Raw genomic sequence first — 19,636 nt, forward strand, 5'->3', positions numbered from 1 at the left:
TTTTTAAAAAAATCTCTGAGGATTAATATTCCCAAGAAGATCACACTTGTCGTCTGTGCTATTTTGATGTTAAAAATTCAGGGTTCCTTTGCAACATCAGCACCACCATGTGTTCCTCTTCAGTCAGTCGTCGGTATATCCACTTACAGCTTTCAGACCCTGTGGAAACCAGTTGGAGTTTAGAGTCATGAGAACCACTCGCTTTAGGACTTCTTTAGTAGTTATATTTATATATCTCTGATTTATATCAGAGCTGATTTATCTATGCTGATTCTGCTTGCCTGCATCTGATTCTTGCCTTTCATCTATCCTACTCGACTTCAGTAATGTATTTAGGTGGGTTTGCACACAGGCAGAGCATAAACAAGCGTCCAGTTACTTTCCTGGTCCTTGAAGGGAGGATTGTGTTATTCAAGTTTAAATAAATCATCCAGATGTGTGCCTGTATCGTTTGAGCTGCATTTTGTCCTTAGAATTCCTCAGTTAAAGGAGGCCCTTCAGCTGCTGTTTCAGGAAGGGTTCTTTAAAAAAAGAGTCATTTCAGTTGCTGTGACAGCCAGGAAATTATAACACAAACGTAATGACATAGATGCTATATAAATCACTAAACTATAACTGGTTGTTACAAAAATATTAAAGCTTACCCACACAAACAAAACTAAGAAAATATGTAAAGAAAACTGTGAATGTGAATACGCACAAAATGTGGTTGAAAGCTGAAATAAAAGGAAAGAAAGAGAGGTAATGCTCTGCTGATGGTACCAGGGACGCGAGCGTGCCTGGAAGAGCAGCAGCACGCGAGAGAGCAGGACATACGTGCTATTTGGTGCAGAAGTGACAGCACGTGACATTATTCCAAATTATCTTTCTGTCCTGTTTTTTGTATCCGGGACCGGTACTGAATGCTCCTCTCTCTCTCTCTCTTTGCAGTGTTTCCAGGTGCTGGCAATTCCCCTGACAAGCTACTGGCCTCTTTAGGATCTCTAGAGACGGTGTCCCTTTGAATGTGGCTGCTGTGATTATTTCAGGGCTGGAGGCAGATTTCCCCAAGGAACAGAGAAATTGTGCCAGCAGATGTGGTTTGTGCGCTCTGCTTCCCGCGGGCCCGGCAAGGGAGGCTGGGGGGACACCAAGGGGGGGCCAAAGCAATGCCAGCTTGCTCCCTGCCCACAGGGAAAGGGGGCATCCCCCTTCCTTCCCCCTGGGCGAGGGGCTGTGGGAGGGCAGAGGTACAGAAGTTGAGCTGAGGGTATCAAAATGTTTGCCCGGTCTTTTTGGGACCAACCTGTGAGGGAGAGGAAGGTGGGATACTGCAGTAAGTGAGAGGTGATCTGTCTGGGAGCAGAAGGCGACTCCATGTTGGATTTGTTGAATTATGCATGTTTTGTGAGGGGAGAGAGAATTCAGGATGTTCTCAGCTGGGTACAGGATGAGATAGCCTTTGATTAGACATCAGCCTTAATGGTTTCTTCTGGAACAGCTTTACAGGTCCAGAGGTTTCTGCATTCGCTAATGTTTTAAGCTGAAATCAAAATGCAGGACATCTGAAGTCTGTGATAGCAAAAAGAAGTATAACATTGTTTCTGTTAATCCCAGAATCCTGCTGTCTCAATAAATCCACAGAAAAATATTTTTATATTCAAAAGGTGAGAAAAGCGTGAACTTCCAGGTCTGTCCATACACGCTTCTGTCTCTTGACACAAGAGACATTTCTGGTTGTGGAAATACAGTCTCATCTCCGGGCTCTTTCAGAAGATGTCTTTGCACTGGCATTAACCCAAGGGCCTGGATCACAGGGATAGCAAGAGACAGACTTGATGCAGGAATGGGCTCCCTGCCACATGGTAAATACCATTTCCTCCCAGGTAGTGTAGTGCTGACTGTGACCCTCGAGCAAAGGTGGAAGAATCTCAGTCTCCTATATTTGAATTTCTTTAGGTCATCAACACAGTGGCCACAAGAGAGATTCTGTGGCATCTTTTAACCTTTTCTTCCACTGTCATGTCCTACTTATTCTACAAACTATAAATTATCTGCCTGCCCACTTCCCTTTAGAATATCCTTCAGTATCACAGATACCATCTATTTTCTCTTGGGTGGTCTTATTGATACAAAGCTAACTACATTTTAGAGCAGTTGTTCTCAATTTGGTTTTTATTTTTTCAAGGCTGCTGCTTCTATTTTGGACCTGGAGAAGGACTGATGTACTTGAGAGCTTATTGATTTTTTCCAGGTAGACTAGGGGGTCTAATGACATAGAGCTGCCTACAAACCTTGGTTTTGGTTATATGCTTGGATACATCAATAATACTGTTTTGTTATTTCTTCTGGCATAATTTATAGCTGTCAGCATTACGCAAATATCCCAGCAATAACTCGTAATGATATGGGGAGAGTTATGTTGGCCTGTCAGCAATGTTCCTAAATTTCATCAGGGAAAAATAAACAGAAAAATCTCAGGCAATTGATGTCCAGGAAGAGACTGCAACACAAATGCATCTTGCCATGATAACAGTCATTTGTTCTTTCTGGGTTGAATCTTCCTTTTTTTTTTTTTCTTTTTTTTTCTTATTCTTGTGTGTTTCTAAATCAGAGAAATCTGGTGTTTCCGAGTGTGTTTCTCCCTGTTAGTGGAGCTACAGGGCAGCGTGTGGTTTCCCTGCGGTCCCGTAGGGTGAAGGGTGCTGGGTGACAGTTCGGAAGCAGACACTCGAGTCTTGTAACGCCATCAGCAGAAGTGCTGTGATGAGTGTAGGACGCAGCGGCACTCGTTAACGTTGAACTGTTAAATGAGACACTTGGACTGAGGTAATTGAGTTTCTGGCAGCCTGAAGCCATGGGAGTGACAGATCCAAGTACTAAAATGTTACCTGTCAGTCTGCAGCTGTGTCATATTAGCAGTTCCAGCACTGTCCTCTTCCCTCATGCTGACTGGGAGATGATGATGGTGGATTTTGGCATATACAGTCCACCAGTGCCTCCCCAGGGGACATGTCCTGTACGCGTGCAAAACACAGCCATCTGTGTGGTCCTACTCAGTGATGGCTGAGACTGGCAAGTGCATTTCTCTCTGCATTTGATGATCAGAGGGCTGGAGCACCTCTCCTATGAGGACAGGCTGAGACAGTTGGGGTTGTTCAGCCTGGAGAAGAGGAGGCTCCAGGGTGACCTTACAGCCCCTTCCAGTACCTGAAGGGGGCTACAGGAGAGACAGGGAGGGACTCTTGATCAGGGAGTGGAGCAATAGGGTGAGGGGTAATGGTTTTAAACTGAAAGAGGGGAGATGTAGATTAGATATTAGGAAGAAATTCTTTCCTGTGAGGGTGGTGAGACACTGGAACAGGCTGCCCAGAGAAGCTGTGGATGCCCCATCCCTGGAGGTGTTCAAGGCCAGGCTGGATGGGGCTTTGGGCAACCTGGTCTGGTGGGAGGTGTCCCTGCCCATGGCAGGGGGATTGGAACTGGATGATCTTTAAGGTCCTTTCCAACCCAAACCATTCTGTGATTCTCTCTTGCATCCCTCATGGGAGAGGCAGTGGGGAAGCAAGCATGTACCCTTCAATCTCCTTGTCTGGATCACCTCAGGTGGGTACTAGGGATGCTGCTCTCCCGGCATGGCCCCTGGTACTCCAGGGCAGCAGGGAACAGTGGTGAAGTGGGACTCCAACCTGCACAGTTCCCACCAAGCCTCCTGAGGTCCCTTGTAAGCTCAGGATTTCTTTCTCATCAGAGAATAACGCGGCTATACTGGAAAGAAGAAACCCAGAGAGGGCTGAGCATCTGAAAGCCCTGCTGGTGTGTGGGGTGACATGAGCCACCAGATGCTGTTGTCAAAACATTTAAAAATGAAAAACTATTTTTGAACATTATCTTTAATTATAAGTAATACATTAAAATGCTTACTCTAGTATGCCCAATTGAAAGGACACTGTAGAAAGGTTGGTGCTGGTCTCTTCGCACAGGTAATTAATGACAGAACGAGAGGGAATGGCTTCAAGCTCCAGCAGGGTAGGTTTAGACTGAACATTAGGAAAGAATTTTTCACAGAAAGAGTGGTCGGGCATTGGAATAGGCTGCCCAGGGAGGTGGTTGGGTCACCATCCCTGGATGTGTTTAAGAGCCGTTTAGATGTGGTGTTGGGGGATATGGTATAGGGGAGAACTTTGTAGAGTAGGGTAGATGGTTGGACTCGATGATCCCAAGGGTCTCTTCCAACCTAGACGATGCTATGATTCTATGCTATGCTATCTCTGGGGGAGTAAACCGTGGTAACTGTTGTGCTGGTAACTGGATTCCTGATGGGGGAAAAAATAGCAAATGAGCAGGTCACTGGGGACACCAGCGCAGCCAAGGGCCAAATATAGGCTACACACACAGCCTGGGGGTGCCCCCCTGCCTGAATGGCCTCGTCTGCAGGTGTTGCCATAACTTCCCCTCTCCGGATTTGTTTCTGTTTACATGACGCTCTAAAGGCCCACGCGGCTGGTAAGGAGCAGGATTTAACTTTTCCTTAAATATCATAGCACAAAACCAAAAGTCTGGTGGAGAAGTGGAAGAAGCCAACCCTGAAAGATTTGTTTTTTCCCTCCTTGAAAATCAAAAGATTGGCTTTTTTTAGAAAATATATACTTATGTAATCTGTCCTCGTTTTGATTGTTAATAACTGGCACAGCTCGGGCAGCACTGGATGGTTGGCTGCAATTAACCTGTGTAATATTATTTGTGCTTCTTTTTTGAGAAAGGACTGTTTTGTCTTAGCCCACAAGCCTTACTTTAGATAATGAAAAGCTCCGTTTTTTAAGTGCAAATGTGATTTTAAAGGTAGTTATTCTTCTTCAGGAACAAGATGGGAACCTAAAGCAAAGCCTTTGAGATGCCAGAGGAGACCCGTTACAATTGCAGGGCGCTTTTCCAGCGCATCATTCTCCCCTTCTTCTGAACGTGCTGTTCAGACAAACCCAGTGAGGCTGAATCACCTGGTGAGGCTGAATCAAATCTGCCACCGCTCTAGGGCTGAACCCGCCCGTTCTGAGAGCTCACGTTTTGAGGAAGGTCTTCAGAAACCAGAGTTCAGCAACCCCGCACCATTTCCGACACTGGAGGTAAGGGTTCGGACCATGTTTTTGTGCTCTCTTTGCTCGGTCTCCCATTGCTTAATGTACAAGCCGTCCTGAAACAAAATCATGTCGCTCAAATACAAGGTGCTTCACGCTGCTCGTGAGTGCTTAGTCGCCAGCTGGGGCCAAACCACGGCAACTTCGAAATCTCTTCATTTGAAAAGCTGTAGAGGTAAAATAATGCATAGCTTAGAGGTATTAAAAGGAATCTAAAACCAATTTTAATAGCTAGATGATCAGTTTTACGTGTTTTCCTAAAGTAGTTGCCCAGCCATTTCTTACAGCAGAGGAAGGGAGAAGGCTGAATCACTGTCTGTCTGGTTGTTACCTCCGTTACTCCTAGAGAGCAGGGTAAATTCCAAGCAGTGATTGCATTCAGGCTGAAATCATTATGTGTGAACAGTGCTGCCAAATCCCAATATTCTGGATTTTCTGAACATTTTTATTAAAATGAAAATATATTCCAAAAAGTTTTGAAGTTAAAACCCTAATGTATTTTCTTAGATAGAACTCTCGTGGACTGGAACTGAGTTGTAGTCAAAATACTCCATGTCTGATGATCTTCCCATTAGTATTGCACACACACCTCTTACTTGTGCAGTGACGTCCTCACACGTGTACATTTTAAATGGTTTTCTTTTAAAATAATTTTACATTTTATAAAATTTTATTTTTATGCTTAAAGACGTTTTATTATGTAAATATAATGCATGTCACATGAATTCTGAATATGCGTAAGATTTAGCAATCATATATTATTTCTATTGGGCATACTAGAGTAAGCATTTTAATGTATTACTTATAATTAAAGATAATGTTCAAAAATAGTTTTTAATTTTTAAATGTTTTGACAACAGCATCAATGGACAGGGCCCTAATCTGAAAGAAGTCCATTACTTGAGCTCAGGGTTCTTTGTTGAATGAACATAAGCATCAGTTCACCACTATCACCTATGTTCTGAATTTTTTAAATATTAAAAGAGTAACTGGCCATTATTTTTATATGTAAATAGTGGACATGTGGTTAATAAGAAAACTACTTAAATCCGTAAGACGGAACCAAGAGAAGAGCTAAGGCCAGGAGCAAGGAATCACCTTCACGTTCAATAATCCCCACTTCAAAGTGCATCCTATTGCAATTTATTGTTGAGTAAGAGAGAGATGTGCAGTTCTGATATTTAGATTCCACTGATGTTTCAAAACTAAATGCAATATATTATACGAAGCACATTTTCTGTGAAGTATCTTTTTATTTTTATAAGAAAACTGACTCCAGATTCAAAGACTATATTTAGCATTGACTGTAACTTTAATTTCTCTAGCAAACACCGATTCGAGGATTGCACTGAAGAAATGCTTTGGCTTGGGAACATTTTTAACTGAAATGCAGGCTCTGTGAAGGCTTCCAGGGAAGGGTCCTTCACCTGAACAGTCACATCAAAAGCTCTGCCCAGCTTCTACACCATGGCCTTATTGCAAAGCACCGGGTGCCTTTGTACTCAAATTCAGCCTGGTACAAACCAGGTCTATTTGCATTCATTCGGTTGCCTAGTTCAGTCTCCGGCAGATATTCAAAATGCTGGATGAAAATACACAGGGATGTGAGAAATCCCCATCTCAAAGATTTAAGTGGAGACAATTCCTGAAGACTAGAACTGGAAACAGTTCCTGCTTCAGCAAAGGACCGGGTTCTCTCGCTGGGTGCGGACAAGCTGAGAGGGGCTGCCAGGAGCTAAACGTGGATGCGACACGAACACAGAAGGCGTTGGGTTTTGGGAGTTGTGTGACTGAAAAAGGGACGACTACCCTCAGTCCTGGGTGCAACTCGTCACCCAGCTCTCAACCACAGCACTGTCCTAAAAGCACCCTTTTCTCTCCAACCCAGCGACACCGGCGTCAGTGATGGGGGTCTGGCTTGTAGGCACCAGAACTTCAGTGACGTGGACCCTGCCGAGTTTGAGAGTGAGCTCTGCTTCCCTCGGCTGCAAGCTGAGGGCACGGAGGCATTAGGGGTCTACGTTTTGCTGCCTTTGGCCACCAAGTGCCTCCTGGTCGTGACGATTTTTTTCTCTCCAGCAGGTGGCCCAGCCAGCCTTGTCTTGCCATCCCCAGCAGTCCCACCCCAGGTATGTTTCACCCTGTCCTCTGCGCATTATCCTAACGGGCACCTTTGAAATCAGCCTGAATTCTAGATTATAGTGAAATGTAGTTTTATGTACACCCCTCTGAATATTCTTTACAAAACTGCAATTGTGAATTTGAAATGTTTCTAAGCAATAGTGGCTCCTTATCGATAATGACTCAATGCTACCGCTTCACAGCTGCGGGGCTTTCTGTGAAGAAGAGATGGTCCTGGCTCAGCGGTGCCTGGCAAGTTTATTTTTTGTAATAACAAAGACTGAAATGGAAAACATGGAGCTAATGCATCAGTTCTGCTTTTTAACGTGACTGCCTTACTGTCTGCTCTAAGTTACTGGAAATACCCACGTGACATATTTCCCTTTCCAGAGATCAATACCTGTTACGAAAACAAACGCTGTTCAGACAGAGAGCTGGGAGGCAGCAGCACTTGGTTTACGCTTACTCTTTGCTGTTTCCAGTAAAGCCAGACACATCCTGAGACAAGACATTTACAACCACATGATCTGTGGTTTATACGAAGTGTTGAATTTCTGTAGAAAAATCTATACTATCTGTCAGCTTACTGGTTTCTAACGACTAAGCGCACTGCTTCATTATGCATATGCTCCTTCACGCTTGTCCCCTGTCAGAATAGGAGCCTGTCTTTTCTAACCCTCACTAACCCAATGGCTCATATTTCTCGTGGATTTAACTCTACGTTTACAGGGAAGGATGCAGGGTGTTTTAAGTAACATCTCCGATTCATCTTCTCTTTAAGGATCAGCGCGATGTATGGGCAAGCTGCCGGTGTCATCCTGGGCTACCAGCGGGGCCAGCGAAGGGGACAGTGGGGCAGGAGAAGGCGACTTCCCAAGGAACTGGAACTGTAAGAAATAAAACAGCAGCCACCGTTACCTGATCAACTGTGGCGCGCTAAGAACTGCCTGTCGGGAGATGCTGCTGCGCTGGACCACTGCTGCCCGGTTCCCATCCACGAGGCAGGATTCCAGGAATGCTGATCCTGGAGTGCTGGCTGAGCATTCCCACAAGGTCAGACCCCTGGCTCTGGGGTGTGAGACGTGCACGGGTGCACAAACCCCCACGGTGGCCCTGTCTATGCAACATCCCAGGCACTGGAATTGTAAGCGGCATCGCATCAAGGCACAAGGGAAGTATTAAAGGAAGCAGGATGGGTTCTGAGAAGTTTATATATTCACTTGTGTATTTCAGTCAAATATCTAATTGTAACATCATGCTGATGTAAATAAATTTCAGATTTCACATGTAATGATTTTGTAATGCACGTTTTGAAGCGAATGCTTCTAAAATGAGATGTTTTTTGTTGCAGAATTTAGCCATCACCAATAACCGGGTGCAGTCTGAACTGGGAACAGCCTATTATTCCACTGAGCATTTGCATCCATTTTGTACATTCAAAGCGGGGGACTCCGCAGGTTTGTTCCTGCACGTTTTATTGGAATTAATAAATTGAACAAATCAACATTTACTACGGAATCTGCTTAATCTGTCCAAAACTGTATGGGAATAAAGATTAGACAGTGATCCAAATTAACTACGGGTGCTGATTTTGTAATTAAGAAGTACGAAGACAAGCTTCTTGCCATTCTTAGGTAATTTCACTTGAAGAATCATAAAACCTTTGGCAAATCAAATTTAGGAAACGATGACACAAACACCACAAAACTAAGATATAAAAGCCATTTATTCAAAAAAATGTGGTGGTGTCAAATCACATACACAAGCCAATATTGAGCTACAAACACGGACCAAACAGTTCTATAAACAGAAACTGGAGTGTTCATATACCATAGTACCTGAAAAAGACCGTTAATAAAAAGGAGTCCATAAGTATTTCATGTCACTGTTTCTATATGGCTCCTTGCTGAATGGCGCTGCCTAAGTTAGTGTACAATGAGCCAGAGGTAGAGTCCCAAGTCAAGCATCTAATGCCTCAGGGCTCCGTTAAAAACCTTTATTCTTCTAAACAAAAGGAAAGCCTAGCCTATAGTTTTCTGTATGACACTGAAGTAAAGCCTCTCTGCTGGAAGAGCAGGGCATTCCCAAGCGCGTTTGGCCTTAACCCTAGATGGAGCCTCTGCTTTGTGGAACCGTCTCAGTTCTCCTCCCCTTCGGACTCCGACTCTGGAAAGAGAAGTAAAAACGCTTCATGTAGGTTTGTGCAAGGACAGCGACGCCAGTAATTCTGTGAAAGTAACACTACACCCTTCCAAAATTCAACACGAAAGTTTTCATCGCACCCGGTACTTCCCAGGAAAGGCTGGCAGATTAAGCGGAGTAAGGCGGAAGGAAACTCAGAGCTTCGGAGGAGGAAGATCTAACTCTGCCACCCTCCACCGAGCTCTTCGCTTACAGAGCTCCCACTAGAATTTTAACCAGATCCCTATGAATTCTTCTGGTCCTCGTCTGCGGAGCCCTGCGAAGCGTATCTGAGCCGAGTTTAATAAAGCATCAGCGTTATTTGCTCCCTCTTCTCCTCCCTGTGAGCAGCTGTGCTGCTCTCATCCAGGAAGCAGCCTTTAAACTATTTGCTCTGCAAATATCAATCACCATCATCATCATCATCGCCCAGCCTATCGAGAATGGCTGTTGCCCTACGGCAGGTATGAAATCTCTGCAAACACCAGCTTTGACGATTCGTACGGCACAAGATAAAAGCAATTTAGAAGTAGCAGGAGGGGAAGTACTGGGCACTGGTGAGGCCCCACCTCGAGGGCTGTGTCCAGTTTTGGGCCCCTTACCACAAAAAAGACACTGAGGTGCTGGAGCGGGTCCAGAGAAGGGCAACGGAGCTGGTGAGGGGTCTGGAGAACAAGTCTTACGAGGAGAGGCTGAGGGAGCTGAGGGTGTTCAGCCTGGAGAAAAGGAGGCTGAGGGGAGACCTTCTCGCTCTCTCCAACTCCCTGAAAGGAGGGTGTAGCCAGGGGGGGTCAGTCTCTTCTCCAAGTCACAGGCGATGGGACAAGAGGAAATGGCCTCAAGTTGCACCAGGGGAGGTTCCGATTGGATATTGGGAAAAAATTCTTCACTGGAAGGGTTACTAAGCATTGGAACAGGCTGCCCAGGGAAGTGGTTGAGGCACCATCCCTGGAGGTGTTTAAAAGAGGGGTAGCCATAGTGCTTAGAGACATGGTTTAGTGATGGTGTTTGTCAGTGTCGGGTTGAGGGTTGGCCTGGATGATCTGAGAGGTCACTTCCAACCTCGGCAATTCTACAATTCTATGATTCTAAGTAGAAGTAAGAAAAGTAGAAGTAATTTAGAAGTAGGAACACACACAGTGGTTTTGTCTCCTAAAGGTACTTTTTCTGCCTGTGCTCACCTGGCAGGGAAGGGCTTCCTGCCAACAAATACCACACCTTAGATCAGATTTCTCAGAGCAAACACGATCTGCATGTTCTTACAGAAACATTCTGTCTCCATTCGTACTGGACTTTGTAACTAAGGACATCTGACAGAGGGGACGTGCAGGAAAGGATAAAAATAAAGAGCCACAGAAAGGCACATAAGCAGAAGATTAAAAGGGGGAGGGATAATTTGCTTAATTAGACCAAGACTGCCAGTTCGAAGTCTCAAGTGTGAAAAGAGCTACCATCTTCACAGTGCTGCCTGCACACGTGAATTGCTGCAGCCTTATCTGCTCCTCGGCATCACTACATATTCCCCCAAGTTTCTAAAACCAATTATCATAGAATGGTTAGAGTTGGAGTTACATTAATTCCGTTTACATTTAATAAATACATTTAATTACATTAAATGGATGCAAATGAACAATAATAATTATATCCCCATCTATTACACACGGCTTACTTGTCCCAATTGAGCTGGAATTCCTTTCCCAGGCAAAAAAGATAAAGCTTCAAGAATTTACCTACAGACAAGCGGTATCTGGTGACTGAAGGATTTCACGGGGACACCACAAACACCGAAAAGCAGCGAGTGCTGTCGGGCTCAGGCCCGACTGGAAACACTCTGGAGGAGTCTCGGCTGCGGTTCTATTCTATGCCCGGGACAGCGAAAGGCTGGAAAAATAAATGTTATTTGCCAAGAGACCACCATATTGTTTTGTAATGAATCCGTACCTTCTTCGGCGTTTTGCAGCCACTCCACAAATTTCTTCATCTGGTCAAGGAAAACGCTTTTGCCTTTAGCGACATGTGCTTCTTTATACCACTTGAGGATGGCTTCTTCACTCAGAACATCGGCTGAAACACAGAGCGGCGTTCATAAGAAAATTAAATGTATTTTTTAGAGGTTAGAAGATTTTGAACATGAGAGAAGAAAGATTTTTTTTTTTTTTCTTTTAAAGGCAGCATAAAAAAAAAGTTAGCGTGATCGCAGTGGAACAAGCTTTGCATGAACTATATTAGGCTGCAACTGCAGAATATCCGATGCGTATGAAGGGATTCCAGATGCGATAAAATGTGCAACGTATTAGGCTGAAAATAAAGTACCAAACGTTGTGCTTCTGTAAAGGACAGTTCTCTATTCATCTGTTGTAAATACACCACGGAAGATGGTTGGATAAATATGAATAAATAAGTCTGCACATCAGAACTTGGCACAGGAAGAAATACTGTGCTTTTTCTTGCTGTTGGGTCACAAATCTCTGCACGGTTCTAGAAATCTGTAGCGACAGACACCTCCCGATGGAACAGTTAAAAGACAGCCAGGAGGGATTTTTTGTTGCAAACATTTTTCCCTGCAGGTTTTATATTGTGTTTTTAGCTACTAAGTTCTAAGGCCACTGTTCAGACCCCCCATTTGAAGGGACGGGCTCAGAGGGTCGGCACGGCTGAGGTTTCTCCGTCAAGCACCGAGAAGAAAATAGCCGTCAGCGCGGGAATGTGAGGCCGAGTGAGATTCGGAATAAAGAACTCCTAACAAAGGGTGAGGACACTTAATGTTTCCAACAGATGCAAATGGAAGTCCAGCAACAGACCTCTAGCCCCAGGAACAAAGCTCCCGTGATCCAGCCAAGCCAAATATCTCAGTAATTGATGGCTGCGGAGGCAAAATGTGGGATCCACACTGGCATTTTGGCAGTTACGTAACGTAAGAGGCAACAACAAAAATAATCCAACTGTATTTGTTCTATAAAAAGACTAAAGACAGCTTTCTACAGCTCATTAAAATTTCCATTCTTTTTGCCTTTGAACAAACTACCCTCCCCTCGCTCTGCAAAATCAACACGTTTATGACGAGTTCCTCATTGCCTCCTTGAGCTCCTCAGTGCCCTTCCCACCCATCTGGAAGTCACTGGCTGAAACGCCGACCCCGACCACCACCTTCTGCTTCAGCCTGAAGGTTACAGCAGATGTGGCGGGGAAAGGAAGGTGGCAAACGGGAATAAATGCCACCAAAACCCCAAAGCATCTGATCAAATGAGACAGAGCAGACACAGGCTGAGAGAGTTGGGGTTGTTCAGCCTGGAGAAGGTTTCGGGGAGACATTATAGCCCCTTCCAGTACCTAAAGGGGTCTACAGGAGAGATGGGGAGGGACTCTTTAACAGGGAGTGGAGCGATAGGACGAGGGGTAATGGTTTTAAACTGAAAGAGGGGAGATTTAGATTAGATATCAAGAAGAAATTCTTTCCTGTGAGGGTGGTGAGACACTGGAACAGGTTGCCCAGGGAAGCTGTGGTTGCCCCATCCCTGGAGGTGTTCAAGGCCAGGCTGGATGGGGCTTTGAGCAACCTGGTCTGGTGGGAGGTGTCCCTGCCCATGGCAGGGGGGTTGGAAATCGATGATTTTTAAGGTCCCTTCCAACCCAAACCATTCTATGATTCTATGATTTCACATATGCTGTTGAATAGTAAACAGATGGAAGCAAGCAGGGATGTGTCTGAACTTAATCAAAACTATCCCAAGGCATCCAACAGTAACCCAATAGGAAGTCTCCCTGAAAACGGGGAATTTAGTGAGTGTGTGTGACTGGAAGTTACCTTGTCTCTCAGGCACTTTTCCAAAATAAAACCTCTTCTGCAGTTTGCTGCAGCTGGCAGTAAGCTGGAAACGCAGGGAGAACAGGACTGTGCTGGCTCTGGGATTTTTTCAGTACATACACAGTTGTGCTTCGTGAACCCTACGAGTGGCACATAAAAGCTCTGTCTTCCCGAAATCACAACCCACCACAATAACCTTTTTCTCCGATGCAACAGAAACACTGGAGCTGCTACAATAAATACCCGCCAGTAGCCTCTAGCAGCAGCTCAAAGGCATTGCAGCATTTAACAAAACAGGATTTTCCTTTAGCAAACTTGAAAATATTTCACAGGGGCTGTCGTGGAACTGCAGCTTTATCGCTGCGTGTAAAAAGCTGACGTTCAGCACAGAGTCCTGAGGGTCACACAACTACGACACCTGCAGAATCACTCAGGCTGTGGCACATATTATGATCCTTAGTGACAGGTGAAGAAAATCAGGAGAGACTTCAGGGAAAAAAAAGAAAAGAAAAAAAAAAAAAAAAAGGAGCAATCTCCTTTCCAGGGTTCAAGCCACCTCTTGGGCATCGGGGACATTTAAAACCACGAAGCTGCTGTACAGAAGCAGCCGCAGAAGCCCTTGCTGCACACCCCGAGTGCTGTGTCCAATTTTGGGCCCCTTACCACAAAAAAGACACTGAGGTGCTGGAGCGGGTCCAGAGAAGGGCAACGGAGCTGGTGAGGGGTCTGGAGAACAAGTCTTATGAGGAGAGGCTGAGGGAGCTGGGGGTGTTCAGCCTGGAGAAAAGGAGGCTGAGGGGAGACCTTCTCGCTCCCTACAACTCCCTGAAAGGAGGGTGTAGCCAGGGGGGGTCGGTCTCTTCTCCCAAGGAACAGGCGATGGGACAAGAGGGAATGGGCTCAAGTTGCTCCAGGGGGGGTTCAGATTGGATATTAGGAGAAATTTCTTCACCGGAAGGGTTACTAAGCATTGGAACAGGCTGCCCAGGGAAGTGGTTGAGGCACCATCCCTGGAGGTATTTAAAAGACGGGTTGATATAGAGCTTAGAGACATGGTTTAGTAATGTGGGGGTTTTTTGGTGTTTTTTTTTTTTTTTTAAATCAGAGTTAGGTTGATGGTTGGACGAGATGATCTTAAAGGTCCCTTCCAAGCCAGGCAATTCTATGATTCCATGATTCTATGACAGTCCACAATACGATACCGTACCGGGAAGCGCCCCCAGGTAGGCTCATATCTCAGTCCAAGAGTAATAGCATTTAAGTTGGTTTTTGGTTTTTTTTTTTTTTTTTTTTTGATTTGCAGACTGGAAGCTCAAAGGATTTGTTACCAAAGAGGGAGAGGGAACTTCTCCTCCCTCCCTCCTTCCCCAAAACCCCAAAGCTGATAACAGCAGCAGGCAATCTCGCTGTCTGCCTGGAAGATTAAAACGTTCCCAAGTCAGGTGGATGAAAAATTTCCCTGTATATAACTCCATAGCAATGAGCCTCCTACACTAACAGAGAAGAACAAAATGCAGTTGGCTCCAAAAAGGACAACTGCAACTCTCCTTTCATTTCTGAGCAGTATTATCTGTAATACATTCATGCCCGCGGTGCTCATAAGAGATGATATTCTCCTGTCAGCACGGAGATGCTCAATTAATCACGCGGGACAGGGTGTAGTTAATCATACCTCTAGGTTGCTTTGAAGCAATGGGAACACTGAGGAGGACGGGAGGAGAAAGGGAATGATTCATTTTGTGTATATATATATATATATATAGTGATTCCTCATTAAAGTTGATTATAGATATATTTTAGCGGCTGAACCTGAACAGTGTGGTTTGTGGGTGTGTGCACATCGTTTTCACTGTGGTCCCAGGCGGTGTCAGCCCCAGAGAGCTGCTTTTCCTGCAGGTGCAGCCAAGTGCCATTCAACCCACCCACGGCCAGAGCCTCCAGGGAGGTCCCTCGCCAAGGGGAGAAGCAGAGACTCTGAAGAGCCCAGTGCCTTCACTGCGGGGTTAACTGGAAAGTTACTTGAAGCTCCGGTCTCGGCTTTGTACTAAATCACCCAGTTCAAATGAATTTTTGCTTTCAACTCCAACTGCATAGCCACGGGCAGCGAAGGGAAAAGCACACCCCGTCAGCTGCCAGCACAGTCAATCAATCCCCAAAATTCAGCTGTGTTGCAGCTAACTCAGCTGGCAGGACACAGCCTTAAGGCAACGGCTCTTTCAATGCAAGGAGTGTCACCCGCAGTACAGTTAAGGTCTTTATGGCTGGTTTTCTTTTCGCTGGGAAAGTTTTGCATCCGGGACCAGAAGAAAGTAATTGAATAATGAAGATATTTAAAGATAATCGTGTTCCATCAAAAAACAAAACCTGTATATCGAGAGGAACTTGAACATGCGGTTCTTGTAAGCGCAGGATTCCTGCAGCCTTTGAGAAGACAGTCTGCATCGTTTGGTTCCAACATCTCCAGACTGCAGAAGGGATCTGTGAGGACTATTTACGCTGCCACAAACCAGAGCGATGCTTCACATGTGATTTTTTTTTTTTTTTGGTATTTCATAAACGTTGTCTCGAATTCTAATGCAAAAGTACACAGAGGCTTTGTGCCTGCCAAGGGTGTTTGCTGTTCAAAGGGTGGAATTCTGATCCTGGTGAAAGGAATGGTCATTCCTTCCAATAGCATCAAGATTTCACATTTGAAATTTCCAGGTTGGAGACAAACTGAAAGAAAGGAGATTCTGAAAATGCGTATGATACACAGCATGTAATCCAATAACGCTTCTTTTACCCACAGTTAAGGGACAGACTGCAACGTGGAATGGCCTAAAAACCAACACACATCTTACAGTGCGAGCAGAGCTAGAAGGGAGACTGGCAAACTTGTTAGGCATCACTCAGGAGAAATCACTAATTCTTATTCTGCAACTGGCTTTTAGATTATTGGTCAAAATGCAGTCGGCAGATGTACAATTGCACTGGCTTTAAGTGACAGCCAGAGAAGCACCATCACAGCCAGGGATCAGTACAGAACCAGACAGCTTTTTTTTTTTTTCCTTTATACTGTACCAGGAACACAAAGATATAATAATAATAATGTCAATAAGCTTTAACTGACTACAGAACTGCTTTTGCAGATTACACCTACAACTTGGTAAGAAGCTGCTACCACATAAGGGAAAAGGAAGCTTGGGCTTTCATGGAGGGAAAGGCGGATATTCCTCCTTGTTTAGAGACAGAATAAGAAAAAAAAAAAAAAAAACCACAAAGAAACCCAACAGGTTTTCTAGACCTTCTAGGTGCTAATGAGCCCCACCGTTCCTGTTAACATGTTTAGGTATTTCCAGGTAATTCTCAGGAAAGTAATCCAACGGCTATTTTATGATGGAAATATGGGAAGGATTTAAATGGAAGACGTTGGACATGCTGATGAGAGCAGTCACACAACTGAATTTGTCAAAGCAGGAGTGGCATTTGGTGCCTTTCATCACTGATGACTGTCTTCATGCCCAGGAAGCACTCCCTCATAATGAGTAATAAGCAATAAAGCGTCCGTATTCATGCTGGTAGACAGCTGCATTTCTGTCTGCCCATCCACAGATACTTCAGATGCCTTTATTTTTCACCAGAAAAAGTCCATTAGGTACCCTGAAACATCTCCAGATGCCGTGCAGGTTACACTTGAAGCACAACAGAAAGGGGAACAGGGGTGTCTGCTGTTCCCTCACCACCAACACAGCCAGGAACAGCTTTTGGAGGCTGTTTTCCTTGACTCTCAGGAAACAGAAAACATGCTGTCGTCAGCAACTAATCCACAGTAAAGTGTAGGTCTCTAAAAAGACTTGATGGCTTGTTTCTAGTGGATAGGTATGAACTGGGGAGAAGGAGAGGGCGAGATCTACCTGCACTGAAATAAAGCAGAGGCAGGTGGCTCTGGACAAGCCAAAGCCATGAGCCCTTAAAGCTCAATAACATTGTGTAGGAGAAATTCTCTTGTTGCCCAGAGAAGCTGTGGATGCCCCATCCCTGGAAGTGTTCAAGGCCAGGCTGGATGGGGCTTTGAGCAACCTGGTCTGGTGGGAGGTGTCCCTGCCCATGGCAGGGGGGTTGGAACTGGATGATCTTTAAGGTCCCTTCCAACTCTAACCACTGTATGATTCTATGATAGTGTTTATCAATGGCAGAATTTGAGAGCAGAGGGATAAGGTGTACTGCTTTTGTTTCAAGTGATCATTGAGGCCACGTTATATTGACACAAAAATGGAGATAAATCCACACGATTCATTTACTTCTGCCTTCTGAAGCCATTAAATTATTTTAACAGTCTGAACTTGTTTGCCTTGAACATGTACCTGGACACAACCGGGTGAACAAAGATCAATATTGGGTTTCTGCTCCTGCTGATTTTTCTCCTTCAACTATTTATAGCGAGAATGTCGGAACAAACAGTTTGGCACCCACCCACCACACGCGGTGCAAGAGCATTAGTCTCTATGACAACCCCATCGGAATAAACTTGCGAAGAAGTCAACTTCACAATAAAAATTAAATCCCTCAAACTACAGCACCTGCAAGAAACTGGCAGGAAAAGGGAAAGGGAAAGGAGAATAAGGAAAGCTCCTTCTGGCAGGGAGGGAGCAGCAAAAAAACCCAAACAGACCCTGAAAAATCTTCCTGCCAAGAGGGTTTGCGCTTTCAAGGTTTCTTAAAACCAAGCTCTAATCTACTTTGAAAATCTGCCAGTACTTTATAGAAATGTCTTCCTAGAACAGGTCTTATACAAGGACTAAACTGCACTTGATCAGACTGTGGACGGTCCTTGGATCCTGCTACGCTTCTTTTCTATGGGATAAACACAACAGAGAGAGAAGGGCTTGTTTTGGCTTTTCCTGCCGCCCCACGCTCCTTTAAACTACCAAAGCATGAGGTATTTCAGAGTTCAACACAACCTTCCTGTATGCAATACCCTGAGAACGTCTCTGTCTCCTGTTACATCGTAGGTGAGTGGTTGGCACAGAGAATCCAGGCATATGACAGCGGGAGGAGGAGACTTTTACCTTTATAAAAGAGTACCACTATCTTCTGAAAGGCTTTCATGAAGTGGATGTTGTCGTAACAGTACTCCTGCACCTTCTGGAGAAGAATCAGCTCTGACTGGCCTTGAGTGCTGAACACAGCAAGCAGGGGGGCATATTGCTGCAAGGAAGAGAGGGTAAAAACCAAAATGTATGTCAGTATACTGAAAATCAAAATAAATAAATGAATTCTTTTAATGCAGGCATCATGAATTTTGATCCCTGAAAATCTGTTTCACTGAAACCATAGATTTACTCGCCAATTGCATTTACTTTTAACACATACAATGCATATACATAAATATCCATTAGCTTTTGTAAGATGTGCTGCATGCCATCAGCTCAAAGTCAGTACCACTTATAGATCACTGAATTTTGTAAAAATCCATTTATGAAGTCCACATCTTGGAGTATTGCTGCTCGTACATGTCACAAGGCAGCATCTGCTGATTTGGGAGTGATACTTTAGTGATGTTCATCATGGAAGACATCCAAAGATGAAGCACATGAAAATACAAACCTGTAGCTTCACAGGGGTTTCAGAAGTGCCAAGAAACTGAATTAAATGAAATTATTTCAGGTTAACTGTGATCAAGTGGCATTATTTTTTTCCTCATTATCCCCATCAGAGTATCATGACAACCTTTGCTTTGGTTAACAGCAATGCTTTCAAAGCACAGCATTAACTGCTAACTTTATTCTGACAAGACAGTGGCAGCACATTTCATTGTCTTTTCCTGGAATTTACTAATATAATAAAAGATCAAGCAAAAACTTCTTTGTTATGATTTCTTTTCTCTAATTTCTGATCTTAAAATAAAAAATTATGTCAGAGGACCATATCCTGTTCACTCTTGCCTTAAAAAAATACAGTGTTTAATATCCATATCTCTCCAATTTCCTTTCCTTTCAGGTGCTATTGAGTTCAGCTAAGACTGCAATCTTAAATTTAAGGTAATATTAATAGCATTTTTCAGAGCTGAAGGAAGATGAATTACCCTTAATCTTCAGAGCCCCCCGGCCAAATACGGTTACTATTGTTCTCACACTGCTCAGTTCAACTTTTCTCCATCGTTTTCAGTAACACTGTCAGTTTGGCATTTTTCAGGCAGGTTTGCAATGGCCTGGTATGGCAGAGTTCTGGTCTGTGGGACCAGGGCTGCTGATGGACGCGGCCAGGTAACAAATCACCTACTGGTGGACCTGTCCAAGGGTACATACACCTCAGGACTTCTGTACAAGGGCGTTTTACTCAACATGATCCATTCTTCGACTATTTTCCAATCAAAATACATGAAAATTGACTAAAATATGAAAAGTTGGTCCAGAATGTCTTTTGCAACATAACT

The 19,636-nt window shown here is 44.4% G+C and overlaps 2 protein-coding genes across 2 annotated transcripts in view; one reads left to right on the forward strand and one right to left on the reverse strand.

Annotated features, from left to right (window-relative positions):
* The first annotated feature begins 703 nt into the window (after positions 1–703).
* Positions 704–8,523, forward strand: LOC141466814 (uncharacterized). Its single transcript, XM_074150910.1, has 6 exons — positions 704–741; positions 979–1,079; positions 4,840–5,102; positions 7,194–7,243; positions 7,439–7,487; positions 8,017–8,523. The coding sequence occupies exons 1-6, from the start codon at positions 704–706 to the stop codon at positions 8,155–8,157; spliced, it is 642 nt and encodes a 213-aa protein (XP_074007011.1). The 3' UTR covers positions 8,158–8,523.
* Positions 8,524–8,699: 176 nt separating this feature from the next.
* The window catches only part of BZW2 (basic leucine zipper and W2 domains 2), a 40,403-nt gene continuing 29,466 nt past the window's right edge, over positions 8,700–19,636 (reverse strand). The window contains exons 10-12 of the mRNA XM_074151098.1: positions 18,270–18,408; positions 11,358–11,480; positions 8,700–9,401 (exon numbers count right to left, since the gene is read on the reverse strand). Of these exons, the coding sequence (XP_074007199.1) occupies positions 9,373–9,401; positions 11,358–11,480; positions 18,270–18,408 (291 nt within the window). The 3' untranslated portion in view covers positions 8,700–9,372. The remainder of the gene's footprint in view (positions 9,402–11,357; positions 11,481–18,269; positions 18,409–19,636) is intronic.

This window comes from Numenius arquata, chromosome 7 (assembly GCF_964106895.1).
Source record: "Numenius arquata chromosome 7, bNumArq3.hap1.1, whole genome shotgun sequence".
Taxonomy (NCBI): Eukaryota; Metazoa; Chordata; class Aves; order Charadriiformes; family Scolopacidae; genus Numenius; species Numenius arquata.

Bases quoted from the DNA above. Each gene is read 5' to 3' on its own strand.
- LOC141466814 (XM_074150910.1), top strand. From the start codon at position 704: ATGTGGTTGAAAGCTGAAATAAAAGGAAAGAAAGAGAG. The intron at 1,080-4,839 runs GTTTGTGCGCTC...ATTCTTCTTCAG, and splicing joins AAATTGTGCCAGCAGATGTG to GAACAAGATGGGAACCTAAA. The intron at 5,103-7,193 runs GTAAGGGTTCGG...TTTTCTCTCCAG, and splicing joins CACCATTTCCGACACTGGAG to CAGGTGGCCCAGCCAGCCTT.